Source organism: Tauraco erythrolophus, chromosome 17, assembly GCF_009769465.1.
Source record: "Tauraco erythrolophus isolate bTauEry1 chromosome 17, bTauEry1.pri, whole genome shotgun sequence".
Lineage (NCBI taxonomy): Eukaryota > Metazoa > Chordata > Aves > Musophagiformes > Musophagidae > Tauraco > Tauraco erythrolophus.
In genome coordinates, this window is record NC_141481.1 from 6,175,335 (window position 1) to 6,201,179 (window position 25,845).

At 48.2% G+C, this 25,845-nt stretch overlaps 1 protein-coding gene across 1 annotated transcript; it reads right to left on the reverse strand.

The window, feature by feature from the left end:
- Positions 1-16,520: 16,520 nt before the first annotated feature.
- Positions 16,521-18,038, reverse strand: ITPRIPL2 (ITPRIP like 2; the record flags this gene model as incomplete). The annotated part of the gene is made up of 1 exon (XM_086622479.1): positions 16,521-18,038. A coding segment is annotated over one exon (1,518 nt), but the record flags the coding sequence as incomplete, so codon positions are not given.
- Positions 18,039-25,845: the final 7,807 nt, after the last annotated feature.

Sequence of the window (25,845 nt, forward strand, 5' to 3'; positions counted from 1 at the left end):
CTTCCGCGGGGCGCGCGCGGCGCCTCCCGCCGCGCCGCCGCTCCACCCGCGCCCGCCGCGCCGCGATACGCCCCGCGGTGCGGTGCGGCACCGCCCCGGGCGGGGGGAGCGCGGCGGGGGGGGGGGGGGGGGCGGCTGCAGCGCCCCGCGGGCGAGGTGCGGCTCCGCGGCCGCGCAGGCACCGCGGTGGCCGGGGGTGCCCAGAGGGCGAGGAGACCCGGCGCGCCCCGCCGCCCCCCGCGGCTGGTCGGGTCGGTAAAGCGCTGCGAGGCGCCGAGGAGGCTCCCGCCCGGCCCGGCCCTGCCCGCGGAGCCTCCGCGGCGCGGCGAGAGCCGCGGGTGCAACAGGTCCGCTGCAGCGCGGGCGAACACTGACCTCCAGAGGGCCCGGCGCGGAAATTCAGGGCTGGAAACCCCTCCTGGCCCCCGGGGGGACACAGCCGGGGGGCGGCACGGCCCCCGCCGAGCCGGCGGCAGCGCGGAAGGCGTCGGTAGAAGCAGAGGCACGTAGGTGCGGAGCGGCAGCCGCAGGTGCGAGAGCGGTGGCCTTGTCTGATAAAGCAGTTTTTGTGGCAGTGCTCTGCTCCCCGGAGGTGGCTGTGGGAGATGCTGTGAGCACACCCCAGCTGCCACAGGGATGCGGTTGGTTTGTGAGCCCGAATGAACAAATTAAAACATACATATCGCTTCTTCCCAAGCAAAGATGAGGAGCTGGAGTAAGAATTGAGTTTTTAATCCACAGACCGCCCTAAGCATCGTGTCCTTTGGCTTCACACCCTCGTGCAGGCTTATCAGGTCCTAGCCAGAGGAGATGTGGCCCAGTGATGGGACACTCCTGGGCAAATCCCACTGCAGAGGTGGTTGGACCTGGGGAACTCAGGTAGGAAAGTGGCATCTTTTGAGGTCAAACTCTTGGAAAGGGAAAGCACAGGAAAGGTGGAGACTTGAGACTGTTCCTCTTGGGCACCACCTTGGTACCACACAAATTACAGGCTTCCCTTTGCGCTGCTGTAAACAAAGGCTCCTGCCCTCAGCTTCAGAGGAGACTCTCTGGCTACACTTCTGGCACCTTCCTAGCACATGGAGTTACGCTGAACCTTGCGGAGAGGCAAGAGGCAGCGTTTCACAGCTCAGCCCAGCTGGACAGTGAAAATCACCCTGATTCACAATCACCCCATTGTGTTTCACTTTGGTGAATGGTAAAACCACTCCTGCTCAGGAGAAGGGCATATGTACAGGTTCAGCTGTTGGCCAGCCTGAAAACACAGGTCACTGCTGCTCCTGGGTGAGGAAGGAGCCTCTGGGGCAGGATGGCTTTGGAAAGCTCTTGCATTACTGATCTCATTTAACAGCCCGTTTAAGTTCTCATTGAATTCAGTGAAAAACTCCTGTTGACTTCCGTGGGAAGGGCCATACTTTGAGTTAAAAAAAAAAATTCTCTTTTCCCCTGGGGAGAGCAGCTACCACTTTAGAAGAATAGCAACCATAGTGGAGATAAGCAAGAAAAAAAAAACAACCTGTAGTACTTGTTTCAGGCAGTTTTGAGCGTATGATTAAACTGTGGTACAAGTTGTTTGTCAATTTTTGCTCCGCAATTCTTTTTCATTCCACTTCTTTCCAAGTGCCAGTGTTTAAAATGTCAGCCTTTACTTTGAATATCGTTGCTCTTTTCATCTTGACTCACCACCACCTTGATGCGGCTTGCAATAAGTGAACACATGGATTTTATTTTTTTTTTCCAACATAGTAGAGAGAGGCTTAAACTTTTCAGGCAGATTTTTTTGACCCCTTAAAGGCAGAATGCTGTGAGTCACAAAAACTATGGCATGCCTCACTATATAAACATTATGGGCATGTTTGTACTTATTCCTTTAAAAACATTTAGGACACAGAAAGGAACATCCAATGCTGCATTTCTTGTCAGCAAGATTTTTTTTTGGCTGACACATATAAGTACTATGAACCTAAAAAAGAAGAGCAAAAGACGTTTTATATTGATTTTTGCATGGAAACATGCCTCTTTTTGTTTGTTTTGCACCCACATTGTTTAGTAGCAGACTGTAGTACAAAGCCATAAGATAGATGTGCTTCCCTTGCACGCTCATACATTAGTGCCATTTACACTGTTGCTTGAAGGCTTTTAGATTAACAGTCTCTCAGCAAACACATTCGCTAAGCAAACACAGCTCTAACCCAAAGAATATGATGGATTCGAAACAGCAGACAGGTGGTTATTGTAAAATCTAATTTCAAATCTGCATATGGCTGATGCTCTGATTAAGCTCTGCTTCTACAGCACTCAGAATAAACAGACCCATTTGACATGATGACAACATAACCTTTGGATGTCCTTTGCTGTGCACGCTCTGTGTCTGATAAGACACATTCCATACTTGCCACATGTAATGGCTGCAATGCAGATGGCGAGGCTCGCAAATGCAAAATTTCTATGCAGAAAACAAGGTAATTAACACTGCTTTTGCAGAATATGATTTTATGATAGATTTCTGTTCTTACTGATAATAGCACACATTGGGAATAACATCAGCCACATCCAGAGCATGCGCTGGAATCATTACAACCAGCCCAGCAAGTAGCAAAATCTACCTCCAGCCCAGCAAAACAGTTCATCAGCTTCTCAGAAAACCCAGAACCAGGGCTGCTGGTATTCAGAATGCCATGTCTGCCTGTGTCTTCCAAACCCTAGCAAAAGGCTTTCACCTGCCTCGTACCTTAAAGTTGAGAGAGAAGAGCATCACTCCAAAAAGTGGAGAAAGAAAGGAAAGAAAAGAAATCTGATGGGTATTTCAAAGGATTGTTGTTTGAATCCTCCTAAAGCAATTGGCAGTGCTTTCTGCTGCAAGGGGGAAAGCGAGGAGAAAATTGGTGGTGCAAGATAAGATGAGATGTCTTACTCTGCTGTTCATACGCCAAGTCCTTATCATCATCACTTAAGCCTGCTGGAATAGCCGGCTACCACTCTGCCTAAAAATAAGCTGCTTATCTCCAGATGTTTTTATAAATGACAAGGCCATTGTAGCCGGTGCTTCCCCACTGCTCTTGGCAGCCCATAAATGTCCAGCTTCTCTCGTCATTATAAGATTAGCTTTGTTCCCTACAGCAACAAGAAAAAGCATCTTCAGCAAAAGCCTTCTCCAACAAAAGCATCTCAGATTCACTCCTCCAGAGCCAGCTCTAGCAACGTGCTTGTCTCCTTGCAGGTTTCGTGAAAACGTGGCTTACCTCTCTGATTTTTCAGGCCTTTTTCTGCTTTGGCGTTTGTACCCTGAAGAGGCAAGTCTATGAGGTTTTATCCAAGAAGTTTTGGGCTACCAGGAGTAGGACTGTCCTCTGCAACCTGCACCTGGGAGACATGAAGGGCCAGTGGGCATCAATGCAGAGACCCTGAGCAGTGGAGTGGCACAACAGGGGCAAGAAACTGGGTAAATACCCCTATTTGGGAGTGCAAGCCAGGTTCTGAGAAGCACACCTACCCCAGCTGTCGAAGTAGAAAGCAGCAAACTCTGCTCACCTGTCTCTGCCCCCCAGCTGCGTCGGAGCAGAGCCACGACATGCGGTTCAGGTGAGAGGGACAGTTTGCTCTGGGGAAGGACAGCTCTGCCATGCTGGCCCCACACCTTGTGGTCTTTCAGCAGCAAGGACTAGCTTTAGCTTTCACTTTGCCATAGGAACGTGTATTTATCCTAGCCGTAGGACTGAGTCAGTGTCAGGGTCTGTGTTGTGCCTCCTTACAAGTGCAGAAAATGCCTGAGGTGACCTGAGTTCTGCTTCCTGCTGATGGCAAAGGTGCAAGGTAAACTCCACCAGCTGCCCACCCACGCTCATGTGTTGATCTCTTCAATCCCTTCTCCCAAATTCCCACATAGCAGCATGCCTAGGCAGCTTTTTTTAGAGTAGAGGAAGGTTATCCCTTTTTCCCAGATCATTCCTGCTGTGCTCCAGAGGCCAGCAAGAAGCTTGGATCTCTGGTGCCTCCATCCCAAGCTCTGGCCCCTTAAGGCATGTGAGGGTCATAGCAGTGGGTCTTGTGCCAGCGATGATGCAGTTTTCAGCAGGAACTGGGCTGACATCAGTGTGAGAGGCACAGATTCCAGCTAGTGACAAAAAGGGAAGGTGCTACAACCCATTTCCATGACTCATCCAGCCTTTGGTCTCAACCGTCTCTAAATTAGCCCATCAACTAACTCCATGGATGCCTGTGAATATGCACAATTCGAAGCCAGGATACCACTTCTCAGGCTTCTGCATTTTCAGTAGCAAACTGTTCTTTGTATTACGTTGCCATATTATGTTACATCCTCCTTCTCTGCAGTTTTCCTAAGCTTTTATCCCTTTCTGGTTTGGCATTACCTACCCTAGGAGCTCCTTCTTGTCACATCTCCCATACCTGACTCACGCCTGTAGCCAGGAGGAAACGGCCGATGCTCCCCCAGCTTGTGGCTGTGCCCTGGAAAGCAGTCCTCTGCTTCACTTCAGAAACACCCTCTGCTGAGGCTGCATCTTCTGTGGCGCATCTGGATTATTAACTGGCCACCTGGCAGCTCCTTAATTGGCAACATCAGTAAAAGCACATTTTTCACTTATTCTTGAGTCTCCAGATAAAGTGGCTAAATTTGATCTAAAATCCTCAGATCCTCATTGCCTCATATAACTTATAATGGCCTTGGTTATGTCATAGAAATTACAGCTACTCTCTTGCACTCACACGCTTTCTGTTTTGTCTTTAACATACGTTCTGGCAGGGAACCGGATGACGCAGCATAATCCACTAAAGCTATTTCTATAGTAAAACAGAGCTAAAAGCCACAGCCGAAGGGCACGCAGCCTCCGAGGAAGCAGGCACCACGTATTATTGTGTCAAGCACTCGAATCCAAGTTCCTGCTCAAAGAAAACCTGTCCCCGGAGGGACCGGTCGCTGCCGGGTTAAGTTGTTCCGGGTTCCGACTCGCTGACCACCTCTCAGCGCTCGCCCCGTCGTAGCAGAGCCCTCGGTGACTTCACGCGACGTCCCTACGTGTGAGCCAAGCATCAGCAGCAGTGTTGAAGGCAAACAGTGAGTGCCAGGTCACGTGTAAATATGCATTTGAGGTCATGTTCTTTCAACGACCTCATTTTGCAATAAAGACAGGACTTCTCTGGCCTGAGACTCACTTGCTCGCAGGGTCCCTCCTCACTTGGTGCAATTTTGGCAGCGGGGGAGTCCCCCCGAGAAGGCACGGTGACGCCGGGACTCTTCTGCTTTGGAACTCGCTCCCTGCTTTTAGGCCAAAAAATCTTGGATATGGTACACTTTGGGTCGTGCTAAAAAGCCCAGAGTATTTTCAGACTTCCGAGGAGAGAACGTTGTATTTATAGGGAAGTTCAGTTTTTCAGTTGCTTTTGTCATTCATTTTGTTTACGATTGGTTTATTCAAGCTGTAAGGCTGAGGAGTTAGCTGCTAGATTTCTTTTCCAGGCTCTCATTTCTAACTGTTTGCAGACATAGGACAGAGCTATTTTTGTCATACAAATCATTAGGGAAAGAATATCTCACAGTCCCCACTGAAGCAAATTCCTAAGGAAGTGAGCTCTATTTTTATAGACAATTCTACTTAGTATTGTTTTAATCTAATGACTGAGAAACAAGCAACATCAGCCTTTCTGAAGCTGAGAAGCATTATCCCTATTTCTCACAAAGACAAATTCAGCAGGATGAGAGTCACCCTACCAAGAGGAGCTGGGTGGGAGCTGCAGAGGTGGCTTCCCAGGCCCTGGGATGGGGGGAGCAGCGTGACCGCAGCGAGGGGGGCTGAGCAATGGGGCACAGAAGCCAGGTCTCCAAGGTGATAGAACTACAGAGATGAACATACTCACGATACCTCGAGTGCCAATCTAAAAAGTAAAAAAGGGATGTGTGGGGATTGTATAGAATAAGGCGAACTCAGTCTCACACTCAGGTCATCTCTCTGAGGCTCAAGGATAAAATTGCAAGACAAATGCTGAGGGATTTGGTTGTGTTACAAACTCATAGATGACTTATTTTAGAAGAACAGTCTCATCCTCTGGAAGTTGTTTGAATAACTGTGCTACGACTCTTCCTATTCGATTCACACTAATAAGTCACAATTTTAAATATTGCTTTCCTATTCGTATGAATATTAAAACTATATCAAACCTAGAAAAGAGGAGGGGGAGGAATTTGCATTTACAGTTTTCTACTTTCCAGCAGTGGCCTGAAGATGTAAGTTAACACACAAACAGATGTGGCCAAGCACATGTTCTTCAACTAAATCAGCAAGGCTTTCTAACTGAACCCCGGGGCTCTGCAGCTGTAAACGTAGCAAAAGTTATCCAAAATCATTTAAACATGGCTGGTACCATGAAAGCTTTTAAATTCTGAAACAAATGACCAAACCAGAAAAATAGAGATTGCTTAAAGCCTTTGGAAAAAACAATCTCAACAGCAATAAAACTGACTTCTGAGCTGCAAATGAACAGCTATGGGGATGAGTTTAGGATCATTCAGCTGCAAACACCAAATCATCATTTGCAAAAACATGCCCATGTCAACTTCAGAATTCAACAGGTTCAAAAGGGCAGGACTATTTTTATTACAAAAGGCTCATTTTCCAGTTGACCCCTCGCAGCAGCAGCAGTGGCCGTTACATCTGGTTTTCCCATCTCATTAAGCAGATGTGCAAAATACTGTATTATGCAGTAGAGTTAAACTGTGTGGGTTAAAGGGGTAATTTGCATTCTAAAGCACTGCAGTGCTATAGCTAAGAAATATATGGAATTGTTGAATATTTCTGCCTTGTAGAGACGTTGGTTTCACCCATCTGTTTCTGTTTTTTTTTTTTTTTTTTGCCCTACACTCCATTTTCCTATGCATTCACCCTGCAGTGTTTTCACTAGGACGTAGCCCTGCTGAAGAGAGAGTCTGTAAATCCAGTATAAATGAAGCAAGTTGAGTTAAAATTTCCTTCTCACGAGAAATCTCTCTCTGGACATTAATGGAAACTAAAATCACTACACAGAGCAACACACTGTGCTCTCTGCCGTTCAGATTCAGAGCTGTACTTGGAAGGCAAAGCTCTCTTCATCACAGACCGAGCCAGCCTCATATGCAAAAGTCTGCAGGAGCTGCTCAAATCCAGGTGATAAAATTTCTCCTTGCCGCTGGGCGTTCCCTGGTGTCTGACTGAAGAAACCTGTTCTTACAGATTAGATGGTAACACGTTTGCTCTTGGGTTTGCTCCCTATGTTACATGGGGAGCAGCACGGTAAGTTCCTCCCTCCTTTTGTGCCCGGCAACTTGCAGCTGATCAAGCGATGCCGTCAGGGGAAGACGTCTCTGCTCCTGAGCAACGTCCTGGTGCGGGTCCAGCTCTATCTGCCGCCTCATCCCACTGTGCCAGTAGCTCAGCCAGTATCACCTGCTGTCACGAGTGGCTGACAGCATGCCCACTGACCTCAGGAAAGCAGTGTATGGAAGTCAAGGACTGCTTTAGCCCTTTCCCAGGGGAAGAAGCTTACTTCCCGCCTCCCTCCCCCCCCTTTTACAGCGTTGAACTGGGAACCTCATTAGCAAAGCAAATAAGTTTCCAAGCAGAAAAGGGAAAAAAAATAAATCCTATCTGCTCCTGGCCTCCTCTCCACCATAAGAAGTGGAGTGGCTGCGGCCAGCGCACAATCACCATCCCGTCCCCGTTCTGCCAGGATGCCATTAAAAGGTTATGGAAATATTGCGCGGGAGGGAGGAGAGAGTTACTCGTCTCATCCCTTCGCTGCAAGGTCCTGCCTCCTCTGCAAGCCCAGACCCATCACAGAGGGGGAAAATCTGCTGAAAGCAAACCCTAGTTGTCTTGAGGGGGCAAAGATGTGCCAGAGCAGCCAGGACAGTGTATCCTGGTACGTGCAGGCTCTTATGCTCTTATGTTCTATCAGAGTGGCACATTGCCCACCCAAAATTAACTTCTGCTCTGCAACTCGCAGGTTTCCAGGGCAGTTGTGTTTGCTAACCACCAAGAGCAAGAATTTTTATTCAAATAAAATACCTGTGCACTTCACATGCAACTACTCCAATGGGAGTCAGGCAAATAGATACTCAAACTGTTGTGCTCCCACACCCCTTTGATATGAAAGTCTCATTGTAGAGGTCTTTGTCAGTCAAGAGATGAATTTCACCACCAAAATGGCCCTTTTTGAGGTAGCAGATGTTGTATGCCTTCAGCTGCCGGCGATGGGGGAACCGCACTTTCACCAGCCGACATTCCGGAAGGCAGAAAGCAGGGCTCAGACCACAACCTTCTTCCACAAAAGCTACAAGCTCTGAAAGCTTTGGCCAAAGAAGTTCATGCAAGCCCAATCATCCCTCAGAAAAGCCATCACATTTTCCATTGAGGGTTGACTCTTCTGATGACAATCCAGTCAAGGTGATGCACGTGTCCCTCCCTGCAGCGTAGCTGCTGCTTTCCCTGCTTTCCCCTTTCTCCCACCATCTCTCCTCCGGCTTATCTACGTGGATGTTTCTGTTGTCTCTCTAAGTTGGATACTAATTTCATCCTGCAGCATCTCATTATAATTAGCTCTTAATTGCCACTTAACACAGGAATCATTGTGGAAGACCATCACGATACTTCCTTGAGGAATTATTTGAGAGTTGAAAGCTCATGACATGCCCCTGTAAATATTTTGGGTAATGAGAATGATTTGAAGAGGCAAATCTAAAACACCACTGCTCACACAAGCTCTGGATTTGCACGGTTTCTTTGAGTACTACTAGTATTTCCAAGGAGCAAACCACACAAGTCAGCATGTTTTGCTACCAGCCTCCCTCCCCCTGGCTCCCACCATGTCTTTATACTGAAAGCGGGAACATTTTAAGGAGCACCTGTAAAATGTGAGGTGTAAATGCCACAGGGACAGTTGCATTGCTGCTGCTGCGCTGGAACTGGCGCTCCCAGCCAGATGCAGGACACCACAAAGACTCTGCACGTCAAGGCAGACAGCCACTCAAGGAGCCAAAAGATGAGAAGACCGTTAGAAGAAACTCGTCCTTAGGCATATACAAAGCTTCAGCCAAGACTTGCTTTGCTCCTGCACAGATCAGACTACTGCGAGATTTGAAAACACAATTTGCCAACTTCTACCAAGATCTCCTGCGGTCTCACAGCAGAAGTTACGACTGAGTGCCAGTCTGCTTTTAGTCATCCACCTGCCAGGGCAGCAGTGAGGAGAGAGGACTGATGCTGTCTTGCGAGCTAATGCCTCACACACACCATGCCTCTGAAACCAGCCATCCTACCCCACCCAGTTTAACATTCTGGTTGCAGCACTCTGGAACAAACACCACACTGAAACAAAAGGGGAGAAATGGGTTTATTGGTTTGTCAGTGTCTACTGCTGTTCTTCTCCCACCCGCTCCCCTTTATTTTTTAAATATTCAGGAGAGGTCATTAGTTTTGGTAGGGTCCGAATGGCTGCCGAGCTCAAGTACCTTCTGGGAAAACACTTACAGGCTCCATATAGAAATACTTTTTGGAGAAGCGCCCATGATTCACAATCCTTATGACTAGCGTGTTTCTCCTTTTTGAAACACACTTAACAAGCCTCAAGTGTGTATGACAAAATAAGGTGCTCGGAAGACACCTAACACCCTCGTACGACCACCTCTTCGGCAGCAGCCTCGCCACCAGAGGACAGACTCCAAGCTGACAGCGGCATGAAATACCAGCTGGAGGAAGACGCTGAGCAACCCTCCCAGCAGAAGCCAAGCCTGCACAACTTATTTAAAATCAAGTCCAAGTCTGCAATGTGCCTGTTAATACACTGATGTTTGTAGCCCAAATGTGGTGCTAGGAGGCGAATTTCCAAGCAGCTGTAAGATGTATTCCTAAACACACTGCACAGCACAGAGAAGGCTTTTGCAACAGAAATAGAGGAATGACTCATTTCCTCTGTAGCTGCTGCTCCGGCACTTCGCTTGCACGGGCAGTGGAGCGGCTCCCTGTGCCGTGCCAGCAGGAATTCAGAAAATCAGGAGCCGTTTCCAGCATACATAAACCTAGCTGAATTTCGACCAGGACTTGTCTTTAAAACCAGTGATCCCAGATTGTCACCTGGGATAGCACAGGAGACAGATTTGCAAACAGTTCCCGAGCACTCCCTCCCTTGATGGGAGTATTGTATTTCAGCATTTTAATTTTGTACAGAATAGAATATGGAAGAGTGAGCCAAGAGTCACTCTCTCCCTTGCCTTCCCCTGAAATGTGGCTTAGTAAGCACGCTGATTTGCCAGTGAATTCAGCTCTAAGTTTCTCTTCTCCCCTACTTGAAACTGGAAAGCAGCAGAATGAAGTAGCAGTGGAGAAGTGGGCTATCTTGTTGGATCTTGCTACTGTTCTTCCTCTGTTTGTACAGCTAGCAGGTTTCTGTCAGAATAGCAAGGCTCTTCAAAGCAACTCTTCCACTTTCTCCACTAGAATTCCACCACGAGGGTAATTTTTCATCCTTAATTTGGTAGCTAGTAACCTTCACAGCATAATCCTCATCACTCTTACCTTCTTAATTCCTTACGTCCCTTTCTTATTTTCCCACCCAGATCATTGTATGGACTCTTTGCAGCAGGGATAGAAGCCTATAGAGGATCACGGGTACCATGAAAACACTAGCAAAACCTTACTACATCACTCCAGCCCTGAGAACTGATTATTCTGCATGCAGCTTTGGTCCTGGTTTTAGGAAGAAAAAATTTCCCAGGAGTTTCAAGAAACGCACGCCTGTACACTCAGTACACCAAAATTTGAGTCTCTGAATGAGCATTGCTATCCTTAAGGAAAAAAAAACAAGGCTTCCTCAACAGAAGACTGGTACCTGATGACATTGATGCATACATGTTTGTAACAACCTTTAGGAGTTCTGCGTGCAAATTGTTACTTGATCATGACAGCCTGTCGCACAGATACAGAACACAAGTTAATCTATAGCTCTGTGCTGATGGAGTATTATGGTGCTTTGAATCTCTTATAAAAAGAGTTGCAAAATGTGCCAATTCTTGGTTACCTATTTAAAACAGGACCCTGCAGGCACACACACGAGAGCACAGGTAGTCTCTCAATTAGGCATACCATATGTTTGAGAAACCCACGACGGTAATATGACGCACAGGCAGATCTACTATGGTCAGCCCTCCAAATCCTACGTCTTTGGAGTCGTGAGCTACTCAGACCCCTCGAGGAAGAAAAGTGCTGTGCTCTGAAGCATCAGCAAGCACTGAAGGTGAATCCATGTGGCTTAAAGGGTGCAGGTCCTTGCCCCTACATCCACCATCAGCTTCCCACTGCTACTGGCCCCGTGGAAGCAGGGCTGGCTGCTTTTCTGCCAGCTACTCTAATTATCTTCAGTCAAAATGTCACTTACCTCAGGAAGACTCACCAGGCAGATATTTAAAGAGGTGATACAGGAAATAACCCGTCTAGAAAAGCAAATCTCTGGTGTCTGAACTCTTTCGGAGCCTTATGAAAATGGGATGCACAAAAAAGAGTGCCTTCCCCTCCAGGCAGCTTTAACTTCAATCAGCAGTACTTAATCAGCAGCTCACTACTGACCTTGGCTGTGTTACAAGGGAGGTATTGCCACAGGGATGGAAGATTTTAAACAATTTATCCAGTGAGTTGGATGCAAAGAGGGTTTTCTTTAAAACACCAAGCATGCAAGTCCTTAGGCCCATTAATTTTTGGTTAGCAGATTCATCGCAAAAGGAAACTCCTATGTTTCTTTAATGATTTTCTGCTGAATAGAAACTCGGGCTTCAAACAGAGAAATATTTCAGAGCAAGGAATGAATGGAGACCAGAGGACGGTTACTGCTTTTAAAGGAAGCCATTAATAAGAGATAATGTTATTAAAGAGGTAAAGATATAAATGCACTTCCTCCTTGGGTGACTGAGCGTTGACACTAAAGGAATGACGTTCTTCCAGTCTTGCCCAGCGAGAAGCCCGTTAGCCAGCTGGGCTGCCTCAGCACTGTGCCAGCGACCCGCTGCCCCTCTTACAGAAGCTACTCCCTGCAAGGTAAGAGGCAGGCGCACAAAGATCTGGACATGGTTATTTTCAGCCTAGCTTTGATTTAATGAGTAGAAAGCTAGGAGTCTTGCTGTTATTTCATTCTTTAATAGGGAACATCAGCACAAGCCACAAGCGCATAGTTCTGGCATCCTACCAAAGACTAATAAAGGACAGGTAGCTTGCTGGCCCATCCACAAAACTCCTGCTGAATTCGGCAGGACATTTTCCATATTTAATAAAGCGCGACCTACGCGGTTTGGAACGGAGATGTGTCTGTACCTGCCACGCTGAAAAGCTCACACAGATACTGTGAAATGAAGTCCTAGCTCTTCATCAAGCACCAGAAAAAGCAGATTTTATGCAGCGACCTGAAACTGGAACCAGGGAAACAAGAACTGAATGCTTCTTAACCTCTGAGCAAGACAGCCACAAACCCCACCGTGCTGCATTTCAGAAGTCAGCAACGCCACAGACGGTGCCAGCTGTGCTCTAGTCTCTCTCCTGGCTCCCCTCCCATATCCCTCTGCACAACTCCCAAGGCGTGGACTTCCTGCTTTCCCATGGTTTTGCCACTTTTGCAGTCCCCTCCTAAAGAGCACATAAACCCGCTGATCACAGTTCTGTGGCTGCAAGTAGCTTTTACTGAAAAAAAAATAACAAGGAATTTAAATCTTGAGGCACAGGTGCTTTAAAACAGCCATTTATTACTACAGTGAAATATTAAAACAAAACCATCAATTTTTTATGGAAACGATAAAAGTGCAAATGTATTTTGATATTAAATAGGAAATGAATTTATAAACGTTCCATTAAAATGGGCTGACACTTTGAGCCTATACCTTTTTTTTTTTTTTTAAAAACAATAGCAGCGGAACACTTTAGTTTAATCTTTGGTCTGATTATTAACCAGCAAAAAATAGTTGTACCAAGAATGTCCATTGCAAACAGACACTTAAAATTTACATTACTCTGCAGAGATTCAAAATCAAAAGAGGAATGTTTTCAAGATATTTAGTCAGATAAGAAATAACAATGCCTTTGAGAAATACACAACATTTTTCAACACAAAATAAAGTCACATTATAGGCATTTTGGTACTGTAAATAAACTTATTCTCTTGCAGGTGTGACTCCTTTTCCCAACCAATGTTCAATGACAACTTCATTTGCACAGAGGTTTTGCAAAATTAAGTTGCAGACAAAGCGAACCAAGAACGCACATTAGTGCTAAGTAGCACACTCGCTCTTCTGTGTTTGTGTTTCGGTTTAAACACAGAGGTAACCCTGCTGAATCTATGGTACATTACAACAGTTACAGCCTTAACAAATACCTACTCGTAATCTTGTTCTGCATCAGTATCCGTGGGTTGAGAGCAGAGGGAGAAGACAAAAGGCCCATAGGATTACTCACACAGGTCAAGTTCTCTGTACACCTCCTTGCAGACAAGGCGCCACAACAGCTCCAGGACGCTGCAGGTACCGCTGCTGTCATGCTTGTTGGGGGACAAGCTGAATACCGTAACAGAACCCAACTTTTATCAGCTCATTTTGTCAATCATATTCATGAATGCACACTTTATAGCAGGTAAGGACAACAGACTTAATATCTCAGTTGTACAGCAGAGCCACAAGTTAGTCTAAGAGATTTTCTCAGACCTCCTACCAACTGCATGCACATTGCTTACTGGCAGGAAGCCCCTTCCCCTCAAGAAAGCTTGTCCAAGCCTAAGGTTAAAGCAAATGCATACATTTTTCTCCCATCACCAGCCATCACAGACTCAGAAATGCCTTAAAAACTCACACTGAAGATCTGCCTATATGGCTAATAAACTGAGGGTTTGCCTGACTGTTCAGCCCTGATGAATTCAACCACTTTGGAAAATATTTGGAAATATTGTCAAAGCAAAACGCACTTAAATCTCTTTTCCCTACACTTTAGATCTGCTTTCAATAGCTCTTTTCCAACTTCCTCCCTGTGTCTTTTGGCTTGTTTGCAGTGCGTCTTTCCTGAGAGTTCACCGTCATTCTCACTCACCCCTCAGCCCAACTTTCATTTCCTGAACTATTTATATTCTCCACCATCTCTCCTTGCCATGCATTTCCTGATGCAACTGTCTTTTCCTGGCATTACTACATTTTAGTAGGAAAGTCCTTACCAAGTCTACTATGGATTTCCATGTATTGCAGCAATACTAAATACACACCAAATGTGCATCCCTTTTCAGAGAAAAGATCACTCTTCAGAGACAGGGATGCATAATGATGTAAACAAACTGACAGCTGACTGAAGTGGTTATGATGCCAGAATTAATAGCTAAAGGGTTTTTATGTCATGAGTTCAGGCAGCCACAATACCCTTCTTTGGGCAAAAGACTCAATGGCATCGATTGTAGAACTGCATTTTCTTTCAAAGAGCAAGTAACACAAGTCTGCAAAAACAGTACATATCACGGTCTACTATAAAAAAAAAAAATCAAAACACCAAGGTAGCTCACTTAGCCTTAAATACCATGTGCAAAGAACATTTGATCAATGCTACCTATAAATACACTATTTGTATTTGTAGAAAGAAGCACAGTGCTTCATATATAAAAATAACCCAACTTGCGGGTGTGACCTAGGCTATAATTACCTGAAAATAAGACTGCAAGAGCAGTTAAAAAAAATAGACAGAAGTAGGCAAACATCTGCCTAGGGAGTGTTTCCATTTAGAAAAATAGATTTTTATAAAGCTTCATAGATTTTGAAAATGTGTATTTTGTACTCTGATGCACAGAACTGTGAATAAAGCACACTGGTATCTCTACGTACATGAGGGAGAGGAGGACTACACTAGTAACTTCAAGGCATCCTGAAGCTTCCCACAAGTTACGCTTGGCCATTTATAACCCATTTCAGACTGCTCACCTAGGACACAGCATAGTGGGCAGTAAGGCACATGCTCAGCTTCCTGAGCACCAGCAATTCAGCAACACATTTTGGGTCTTAATACATGGAATACTTGAGCAGGTGACCCAACAAAGCAAGGATTTGAAATTCTGAATTTGCTGACATCCTGGGATACATCAGGTTCCCGTACACCAGGTACCTGCACCGGGAACTAAGGACACTTGCAGAGCTGGCTGCGTTACAACTCGCCAGGTTATTCATTCCAGCAACTGGGACACAACCAGGCAAGAAGTGGCAATTATCTCGTTGATAACATTTAGAGGACATCAGAATCCATAGCCTAAGACTGCCACTGTACCATGAATCAGTGCTAAGTAGTTCTGAAGTACCCTGAAATATTTTACTTCCTCCTCCCCGCAATAAGATAACAATTTGCTATATAGCACAGCACTAGAAAATCCCATCAGGTTATTTGGTCAAAACACTGCCACAATCAGGCAACTGGTGAGGCAGTCATCCAAAAATCCCACTAAACTCCTACCGGACAGCAGGAGGGCGCAGCAGTTAGCTTACAGCACTGAGATTTGGACTGGTTTAAGGTTTGTTCCAAAAGGTTATACAGAATTTATCAGTTTTGTTGTTGGTCCTCGAGATAAAGTGAATTCTAAGAACATAATACTTGAAGATGGAAAAAAAAAAAAACCACAAACTCAACAAGAACCCACAAACAAACAAACCTCAGAGTATATCCTTAAAAGAAGGTTTTCTTTGGGATGATTCAAACATTCACCCCTTTAACAAAATACTAATGCCTCCTCCGTAGCAATATTTAGTGCAGCCAATTATCCTAAAAAGAAGGCCTTTGTGAAAATAAAGTGCTATTCGTTTCCTTTTATCTGTATTTCAATCCTTCAGTATAACCTTCACTTGAACACAGAAACTTGCAACTAGATTCTTCACACTGTTATCGGAGAGGTTTCGCTTCTTCCCTCAATTTTACATTAAAATACACATTATATTTCTATTCAGCACAATGTATTCAATTACACAGGAAATTTAAAGCACATCGTGGAGCATTTCAAACTGTGATGCACACCCGTGCTCTAGCGCTCATCGCATTTTAAGAGCATCTTGGTACACTGGAGGGGGGAAGGGGTTTGTTTGGACTTGCAGGATTTCTAAATCTCAAATGGCTTTTGTATCATAAAAAGCAAATCTCAGAAAGTGGTCAACTTTGCCACTAAGACAACAAGTTATAGTGGATTTCCAGAAACGTCAGTTTGAGCCGGTTAAAGTTAGGTTTGCAAACAGTCAACTGAATGTAACGCTTCTCAACTAAGGCATTTCCCCAGAAATTTCACAGTTTTCCTGTGAACAACCAGCGAGATTAAAAACAACAGTCCCAATTTCAGTAAGTCTTGGTCTCTGGTTTCCTCAGGTCAGGGACAAAACCGCAGAACCCTGTTTAAACGGATCCCACCTTCCTCAGGCAGACGTGGGCTCTGGACAGACCAGTGAGCTGGGAGCACGTGCAGCCCTGGCAGGGTCCGCGGGCAACACCGGCTCACTCTCCTGGCGGCTCCTGCCTGGCCTCGGTGACGTGCCGGCACGGTGTGGGCGCTGGTCGCAAGTAGCGGGGGCTGCTGTACATCCTGATGACATGCGGGGCCTGGATCCAGGTGTTGATCAGCTGGAAGGCAGCCAGGTCCAGCACTGGCCCGTCAAAGGCAGCCAGCAAGTTCACAGGGGTGGATTCCTTGAGGAAGCGGGGCAGCGCCACGGCCTCGGGGAGGCTGGTGTTGCCCAGGAAGAGATGCATCAGCACCTGCTTGCGCAGACAGTCCCTGAGGTACAGCACCAGGTCCTCCAGCCGCTCCAGCAGGAATCGCTCATCCCAGGCCTCCAAGGGCCCCTGCAGCAGCAGGGAGAAGAGGGCCGTCTTCAGCACGTAGGAGGAGAGCACCCGGCCCCACTGGGAGCAGAAGGGCTCCTCCAGGCCCTGCCCGCGGAGGTCCCGCAGGCCCTTGAGGATCTGCAGGCACTTGAGGTGGCAGGAGGCAGCCGGGGCCCGCTCCTTCAGCCAGCTCAGCAGCCGCTGCTCCTGCCGCGAGGCGTTGAGGCCCCAGAGCGCCTCGGTGGCCGCGGGTGCCCGCAGGCCCTCGGGCGGCAGCGCCGTGAGGTAGAGCGCGTCGCCAAGCGGGATGGCGGGGATGAGGCGCACGGCCATGGAGATGTGGCAGCAGACGTAGTCGGAGCAGGGCACGATGTGCAGCGTGGGCGGGCGGCCGGGGCACACCGAGAGGCTGACGCGGCAGCGCTCCTGCAGCCGGTACCGCACGGCGCCCAGGCACCGCTGCAGGTGGCCCTGGAACCAGCGCAGCACCAGCCCCGAGGAGAGGTGGCTGCGGCCCTGCAGCTCCACGCAGAAGCCCTCGGCGAAGGTCCGGTAGCGGCGCGGCCAGCCGGCCGTCGCCCGCAGCCCGCAGACGAAGGCGCCGCAGGGCGCCGGCCCCTCGGCGCAGCGCGGCTGGGGCTCCAGGCGGGGCGGCAGCCGCAGGGGCACCAGGACGTCGAAGCAGTCGGGGCTGCGCACCTTGTGCTGCTCGTAGGCGCTGCCGATGCGCACGAAGTCGCCGCGCAGGCTGAGCGCCAGCGGGCCGGGCTGCAGCCCCTGCGCCTTGGCGGCGCGCACCAGCTCGGCCACGACGCGCCCGACATGCGCCTTGCTGTGGCCCAGCACGTGCGGCGACAGCCGCAGCTGCCGCGCGTAGAAGCTCTCCAGGACGCTGCGCCGCGACGCCGCCGCCCCCGCCGCCCGGACCCCGCCGGGCCTCGGGCCGCCGCCCGCCGCGCCGCAGCAGCGGGCCAGCAGGCAGCCCAGCAGCAGCAGCGCCGAGCCCTTGAGGAGCGGGACGGAGCCCGCCTCCGCCGCGCCCTCCCCGGCCGCGCCGCCGCGCAGGGCCTGGTAGAGGCAGACGAGCGCGGTGCAGACGCCGGTCACCAGCGGCCAGAAGACCCGCAAGTTGAGGGCGTAGACGGGCACGGCGCGGCGGGGGCTCGGGCCACGGGGGTGGCCGCCGCCCGGCCCCGCGGGCGGGGAGCCCCCGCCGCCGCCGCCGCCCCCCCCCTCCTCCGCCCCGGCCGCCCCCAGCGCGGGCCGCGCCTCTGCCCCCCGCCCCGCCGCTGCCGGCACGGCGGTGGCCGCGCGCCCCCCTGCCTGCCGCCGCCGCTCCGCTGCGAGGCTTCCTCTTCCGAGGGAAGCGGCGCCGCGTCAGCCGCCGAGTGAGCTCAGAGGAAATGCCACGGGCGGCGGGCCCGGCCGCGGCGTGAGGGCCGGGGGCGTTGTCCGCCCGGGGGCCGGCCCGGGCCGCCCGCGGGGCGGGGATCGGCACCGCCCGCTCCTTCTCCCTGCCGCCGCACTGAGCTTCGCGGCGCCTGCGAAGCCCCGCGCCCCGCTAGCGGAGCGGCCGGGCCTCCCGCAGCCCGGACGGCTCCTTCCCCGAGGACAGCCCCTCCGCCGCTTGCAGCGCGGCTCCCGCAGCCGCCTGCCGGTACTGACCCCGAAAGAGGAGCGTCAGCCGCCCTACGGGCACCAAACACGCGTTTCCGTGCCCCCCTCGCCGCAACAGGACACTGCAGGGTTTTTTTTTGGTGTAAAACTGGGTGTTTCGGTATCCCCACATCGGAGGGACGGCTGTGTCGTTGGGGAGTGCTGCTGCCCCGACAGCGGTGCGGTCTCACAAGCTCCACGTTGCACGTCTTTCCTCGAATAAGAGCTAAAGGTCTGTCCCGCTGCAGGGGTCTCTCCCGTTCACAGCCGTGCCTAAGGGTCTCGGTGCCAAAGGGGCTGCTAAGGCGTCACTGTTAAGTCTCCAGGGTGGGTATGGTCTGCTGCTGTACCACCAGCTGCATGCCATCGAATCATTCAAAAGCCTGGTTTTTTTTTCCTTGTGCCCAAATTATTCAGATGCTGACAAACTAAAAGGGAAGAAATAACTCTGGGCAAAGTGACTCTTTTGTTGCACGGGGGTTTTTGGCCTCATCTGTTGTATGAGAGCCAGGATGATACCAGGCCTGCTGTTGTTAACTGTGGCTGTTGTGACACTTCTGCCTGCAGCGTCACCCTCAGCATGAACCAAATGGAAAAACTGAGGATCCATCAGAAGAATGCACAGAGGGCTACATCAGGTGTCATCTCAAGCCTGCGAACACTAGAGCCAAGCATTCAGGTCAGAAGACAGGCACAAAACTATCACTGCATATGCAAAGCCTCCAGGCACTGCTGGAGAGTTGAGCAGTCACATTAAACCCCACAGAAAAAATCACTGGGACTTGTCTGTCACTAAGACTTCTTCACCCAGATTACTCCTTCAGAGTGTTGCAGATCCGAAGAGGTCTTTAGGACCCGCGTTTCCTCATATCTCATATGATGTCTGCCTCATGGCTTGTACCATTATCCCTGTAGCTAAGCTGTATTTCTGCATGTGTATTTATGTCCCAACTAGCGTCAGCTTGGAGAGTCCTCTACGATGGTGATGATGATTAAACCTAAGAAATGAGCACATCAAGCTCCTGCTTCTGCAAGTCTTTGGAGATCCCAATTACCTGAAGATATGAAGGCAGCATTTCAAATTTAGAGAAAAGGAAATTTGTCCAGTCATCCAGGTGGTGTGACATTTTTCCTCTTCAGGACAAGACTTCTTTATTTGTCATTATTATTCTTGTCAATATGATATCATTTGTCAGTCACTGTATTTCTTGACCATAGGACTGGATTGTGTATTGCTCTTGTTTTCTTTCTAGAATTCATCCTCTCCGCTTCCTGCACAGATACTTGAGATCATTTTTAAACATGTATTTTGCTGGAAGTATGTTAGCTCTGTCGCAGATGTTGATGAGGACGGGCTCATCATCCTCAGCTTCTGTTTGTTTAATAAATGTTTACTGAGTTTTGAAGCTGTTTGCTGACGTTTAAGGAGCATCTATGTAAGCATTCTGTAGTGTTTTAATGTCAGGGGATCAAGTTATTACTGCAACTTGCTGCGTCTGCATAGTGTCATGTGTGGCCCCATGAAGGTGAGTGGCCCCATGAAGGTGAAGGATCAGTGCTCGAATACAAGAGACACCCCAGTGAGCTGAAAATGCCATAACAAGGAACGGGTCCAAGAACCAAGTGCCAGAGAAAGGCTGTACAGATGTTTGGTCATGTAAGTTGTCTTTATATGAAACAAAATGTGACTTCAAGTACATAAAAATCATACTTCACAGAAAGAAGCTTATGTTTTATAGCCAAGATGCTGCACTCAAAGTCAAACTACATAACCAAGGTCATGCAGCCTGAATTAATTCACAGGAAACCAAACCAGGATGAGAGTCAAAAGTACACTTGAGAGCTACAGAGGGATGTCCTAACCACTCCAGCATTGACCCTTGGAGTTATAATCTGTTGGTTTGTTTGAGTTTTTTTAATTGAAAATAAAGCAGAGGTAAAGGTAAGAACCACAGACAATTTTATAACATCTCGACCAGCACAATATTCCATGCCCCACAACTAAGAGCATGTTTTCTGACAGCTGTTGGACAGTTGATGCCACAACCTTCTTACTCAGAAACGTCATTCCACAACAGCCATACCTTTGAAAACAACCAGGAAGTGAAAAGCATCTTTCTTCCCCACTCCTTGTTTCATGTTTTCCTGTATTTTTTCACAAAGTCGGATAAGAGGACAAAAACATTCATCATGCTGCTTATTGCCTGTGACCTGTCTCTTCAAACACTTTGCGTCACACTCCCAAAACCCAAAAATGTTTAAAAAGCACAGCTGTGCTGCTATGAAACCCACCCTTCAAGATGTTTTATTGAAAAATACTCTTGAACTCTATGAACCCATTGGCCCATATGTTCAATTTTTACTAGCCTGTGCTTTTTTACACCCTCAAGCCCAGCATGTTTCACATGCCTTCAGGTCTAGCCACAGGCATACTGATTTTTCAAGACAGCCTGCGCTCTCTTTTCATGCAAGGTTGATTTGATGAGCTGCACGTCCGTGCTCAGGAGACAGACAGCTGCATCTGCAGGAGCTGGCACGGCCCTTCGTGCCTGTCAGGCAGCTGCTGCCCATGGGGTGACCTAGAGCTTAGCAGCACAGCGATTATCACGGTGGGACCTGTATACAGGGGAATGGCTGCAGCCTCCCTGCCAGCCGTGGGCCCCACGGGCTGAGAAAATGCATATGTCACCCCAGGCAGTAGGACAAGCCTGGGGCCAGCTGGCAGAAAGCGTGTGACCAACCACAGCAGACCTGCTAGTGCAAACACTGGCTCAACACATGCTTGTACACACGCCAGACGGTGCCAGTGCAGGCTTGCTCGAGATGCAGAATAACAGGTTGTGCGCTGGTAACCATGACCTCAAAATCAGGACCAGAGTGAACCCGCAACATTGATTTTTACTACTGCTGTTTAAATTACAAGCTAGACCTTTCTCACCACCTCAGCCAGTGGCAAGATGAAAGCTGTAGAGCCTGGGGCTGATAAAAAGATGGCCAACGGCTGATTTTCTGAGATCCCGGCTGCTCCACTGCTCCCTGAGCACGGCTGGGTCTCTGGGCAAAACACTGAACATGTCAAAGGTGGGAGACTTCACAGAAGTGCTCAGCTTTACCGTCTGGACCTCTCTTGGAAAGAGCCAATTTAAGAGCCACTCCGTCTATCTGCTGGCACAGCTCAGGGCACCTGGTGGCTGCTGTACCAGGACTGAAGTGGTCATAAACACAGAACTGCTTTCAGTTAGCAAATAGCAACAAGCATCCTTCCTCGTTACCCGTCACTCCAGTCCTACTGAAATACGCTGCAGGGGCTGTATTTACTTAGCAATGGATACAGTTCATCCACATTATCGCAGCTTATCCCTAGCTTCCATTTTACAGCCCTCACAGAGGGAAAGAAACAAACCCTTTTATCTTGTCCAGAGTACTTTGCTCCTCTTGTCACTTCTAGTAATGAGAATATGTTGAACTTGAGAACAAGTCACAGTGAGGTGACTCACCTCTCCTGCATGGTCTTCCACCATTTCCCGGGAGCTGGACCACACGCAATACACTTACTTCTGTGGTGGCAATCAGATTTGTTTTCCTCTTTCTGTGCCTCCCAAAGAAGTAGCAGCTCATTTGTTTGGATTAGAATACCTATAAATTCCACTGCTGGCAAGTTACAATGTTGATGCTCCTCGTTTTTCACTTAAGAAGTGATCTGCTTGTTTCTGTATAACTAAAAAAAAAAAGAAAAGAAAAGTTTATGAGGTTTTTAACAGCACTTGCGTACTCCAGAAAAATAATAGGTTGTACATTAATAACCATGACCTCAAAATCAGGACCAGAGAGAATTCACATTGATTTTTACTACTGTTGTTTAAATCACCCATTGTTTAAATAGATGTTATCTAAACACTTGCTTCAGAATGTCCCATATCCAGGATATCCTGTTCACTAAATAAGGAATAATGTTATACTTGTTCACATACAAGTCTGAGCTAAAAATAGATATCCCAGTATATACGATCTGCATCTCTGGAGGAGATTTGCAGAGGCAAAAGGAAGTGTTGGGTATATAGCATCCAGTTTCTTCACAGTTAGCAGCATTTCATACATCTGTGTAACTGAACTGTTCATGCTACAGCTGCCAGATGCTGCCTGAGACATAGAAGAGCAGTCTGTACCAGTGAGCTCACCATCTGAGCAGGCAGCAGAAAGTGGCAGGAAGACAGAAGGCACAGAAGGTGACGACATTTGTCTGACGCTTTCACGATATACTCGAGACACAAGCCTTGAACTTCCTACCAGCTATCCCAGGTCTGCCCTGGTGAACCAAAGCTGCACGTAGCCTGTTGCAGGTTCAGGAGGAAATATATGGGGATCCCTTCCTGCTCTGGGGATGTACAGCTGCTCTTCTCCAGTGAGTGGGTTATACCTCCAACTTATTATAATGCACTATTAAACAGTCTATAGCAGAAAAGTACAATAATTGATTGAAAAAAAATACAAATCTGAAAGACTGGTCACTTAACTTCATGCTCCGATCATTACTCTTCTAATTATTTCCTCCGAAAGCAAAGCTGCTAGCACATCTCCTTCCCCAGCCTGCTGGGTGGTCCTGCCAGAGAGGAGCTGTGATCAAAATAAACATCCTTCCTTCACCTGCCATTCATCTGACTCCCAGGTTTTACGGGATACTACTAATTACAATACAAACCAACACGATCAGGCAGACATGAATCTGTTTTGTATTGCGGACTAATGAATCTCTGCCAGCGGCAGCAGCAGGGTGAGTGAGTCCCCATGTAGGGGTGGGAAAACAGGAGAGGATGTCCTGCTAACACAAAGAGCTGAGGGGAACTCAGCAACCCAGGACTGAGGAGAGCCGAACCTCCAGAGTGTGTACACGGACATGGAAGAGTTTGGGGGTAGGGGTGTTACTACACATCCTCTCTTAAAATATTTTTTATTTAATAAGTGGGATGTTCTTGCCACCTCTGCCAGTCTGTTTGCTCACTAGCTATCAGCAGGGTGTAGCACTTCTTAATCAGAAAGCATGTAAGCAGACCTGGCTGCTATAAACCACATATAGCCCAATACAGGATTTCCTTGCTGCAGAAGAATGGCTTCCTGAAGAATTCATACTACAATCTCTTGCTCAAGCCTGTCTCTGTCACAGACAGAAATGCACTGGCTCTATGCTGGTGAATAGTACTAGCATCAGCTGGCTCGTCTCCAGCTTGTTCCATATTGTTTGAAAACCCTCAAGGACTTTTTTGGCATAGAAACTCGTGTGAGCAGGGAATTTATACTTACCCATTACACTGGCATTCAGGAAGCCATGCCTATATGTTGCCAGCTAAGCGATGAAGCAGGAGCAGAACACCCCTACCTACGTGAGTGTCAGTGGGCATGCTGGGTTCTGTCTGACACGCTGGGAGCGTGGGAGACTGCCGTCACGTGGCCTCCAGAACACTGAAGTTGCTGCTGTTGTGAAGAAAGCCAACTACAGCATCATGGAAAGGCAACATCTGCCAGCGAGGGGAGTGCAAGCGTACAACCATCCTACAGCAGTAACTGTGACTGGAAACACCCTCAGGTATTTCCACCAGAGGTGTTTCTTACATTGAAAATGGAAACATGAAAACTCTTCCAGTAAAGATTGTAAGCCTTGCATTTGCTCTTTACGTTCAGTATTTGAGGTGATCCACGTATGAACATCAGTCAAGCTGATGTATGGCTGCCAGGGCTGTATCTAAAGGCTCCAGCCAATGAGCCCTGCTAACTCTCCCTGGGCAGTGGAGGGTGACACGCTGTGCTGGTGCTCCCAGCACGCTGCTGGAGTGTGCTGCTGAAAATCATCCCTGTGGCTGTGCCTTATCTGCTGTGGTTCAGGCCCTCGTCTGAGAGCCCAGGGGGCAGGAGAAGGCTCCGGCGTGTCACCCTGCCCACGCAGGGCAGTCCCTGGGTGCAGGAGCCTGCTCAGCCCTTCCCTTTCCCCACCACCCCGAGGGCTCAGCAGAGCCTGTGGGTCTGAGGACCCCCAAGATGGAGCCGGGTAACCTCCAGGTTTAAAAAGCATCAGGTAGACCCAAACCTTGCATGTGCCTGTGTTAAACTAGTTTAAAAAAAACCAGTTTAATACAAATCTAATTAAATCTCGATGCATGGGTGTTCAAATGTAAATTTAATCACTGACTGAAATGGTTTAGCTTAATTAATGGTAAGTCACTTAAATGTGTATTTGCACCATAACTTGCTAAACTGATAAAAACTGATCGCATAGCTGAGCCCTAGTTTGCTCATTAAAGCAGAGTAATTTAAATGAGGATTGTAACAGTTTGATTATACCTGTTGGGGGTTATTGAGCCATTTGAATTATTTTAAAATCCATTTAGCAAGACTGAACCATTTTAAATAGGTCTGGATCTTTAATGCCTGTTTACTAGCAAAGACAGGACTTAGGAAAGAGATTTTAACACAGGTTTCAACTTGCTATGTATTGCTCACATTATTGGAACACACTTTTCCCTTTGCTTCCCAAGGAGTCTATGCCGCTTGTCCATCACTCCCCCTGCAAATAACTTTGCAATCAATTAGGTTGAAATTGGCCATTGGGCTGAGAGCAGAGGTCCAAAGCACTAACGTATGCAATTTCATACAAAAAAGACCCTGTTAATGTCCTCCGGCTGCAGCAGGATGTCGACACTGCCTGGGCATCTCATTCCACTTGAGAGCAATAAAGCCAAAACCTCATCGGCTGCTCAGAGAATCACCAGTTCTTTTTTAACTTCAAAACCATAAGTTTTCACAAAGCAGGTTAAAACTTCCCTCACCTTCACCACCACACGCTATAAAATCCTGTCTACCAGTGCTATGAATTTTATCTTGCAGAGAATCTCAAGTCACACAGTGACAACAGCTCCTTGGTGATACGTATCACCTTAACCACAACAACCAAAAATGAAAAAGCTTGTTTTTCATGAACCAGTGCAAGGGAGTAAGAGAAGAGGACCTCGGGCTCATCCCATAGCATTCTGCTGCTTTCAGCAGTGCTGTGGCTGTGTCACTGATGGCTTTAAAAAGTAGCAGAGCGGCAGCAACCACCTCCCCTGCAGGACTCTGGTTGCCCAGTCCCAGCAGTGACCTTGTCTGGCCTCTGGGTCCTCCAGCTTTGGGGTCATGTACCCCTAAGCTTGCCATGAAATTAGAGGAAGGGCTTTGTTGCCTGACAAACAACTGCAGCAGCGAGCTGCAAAGATGAAGCTTCGACACGAAGCAATGATATGGAGCAGACGGAATCAAAGGCGAGCACACAACAGGGAACAAGCTCTGTTATCAGCTTACAGCCTCAAAT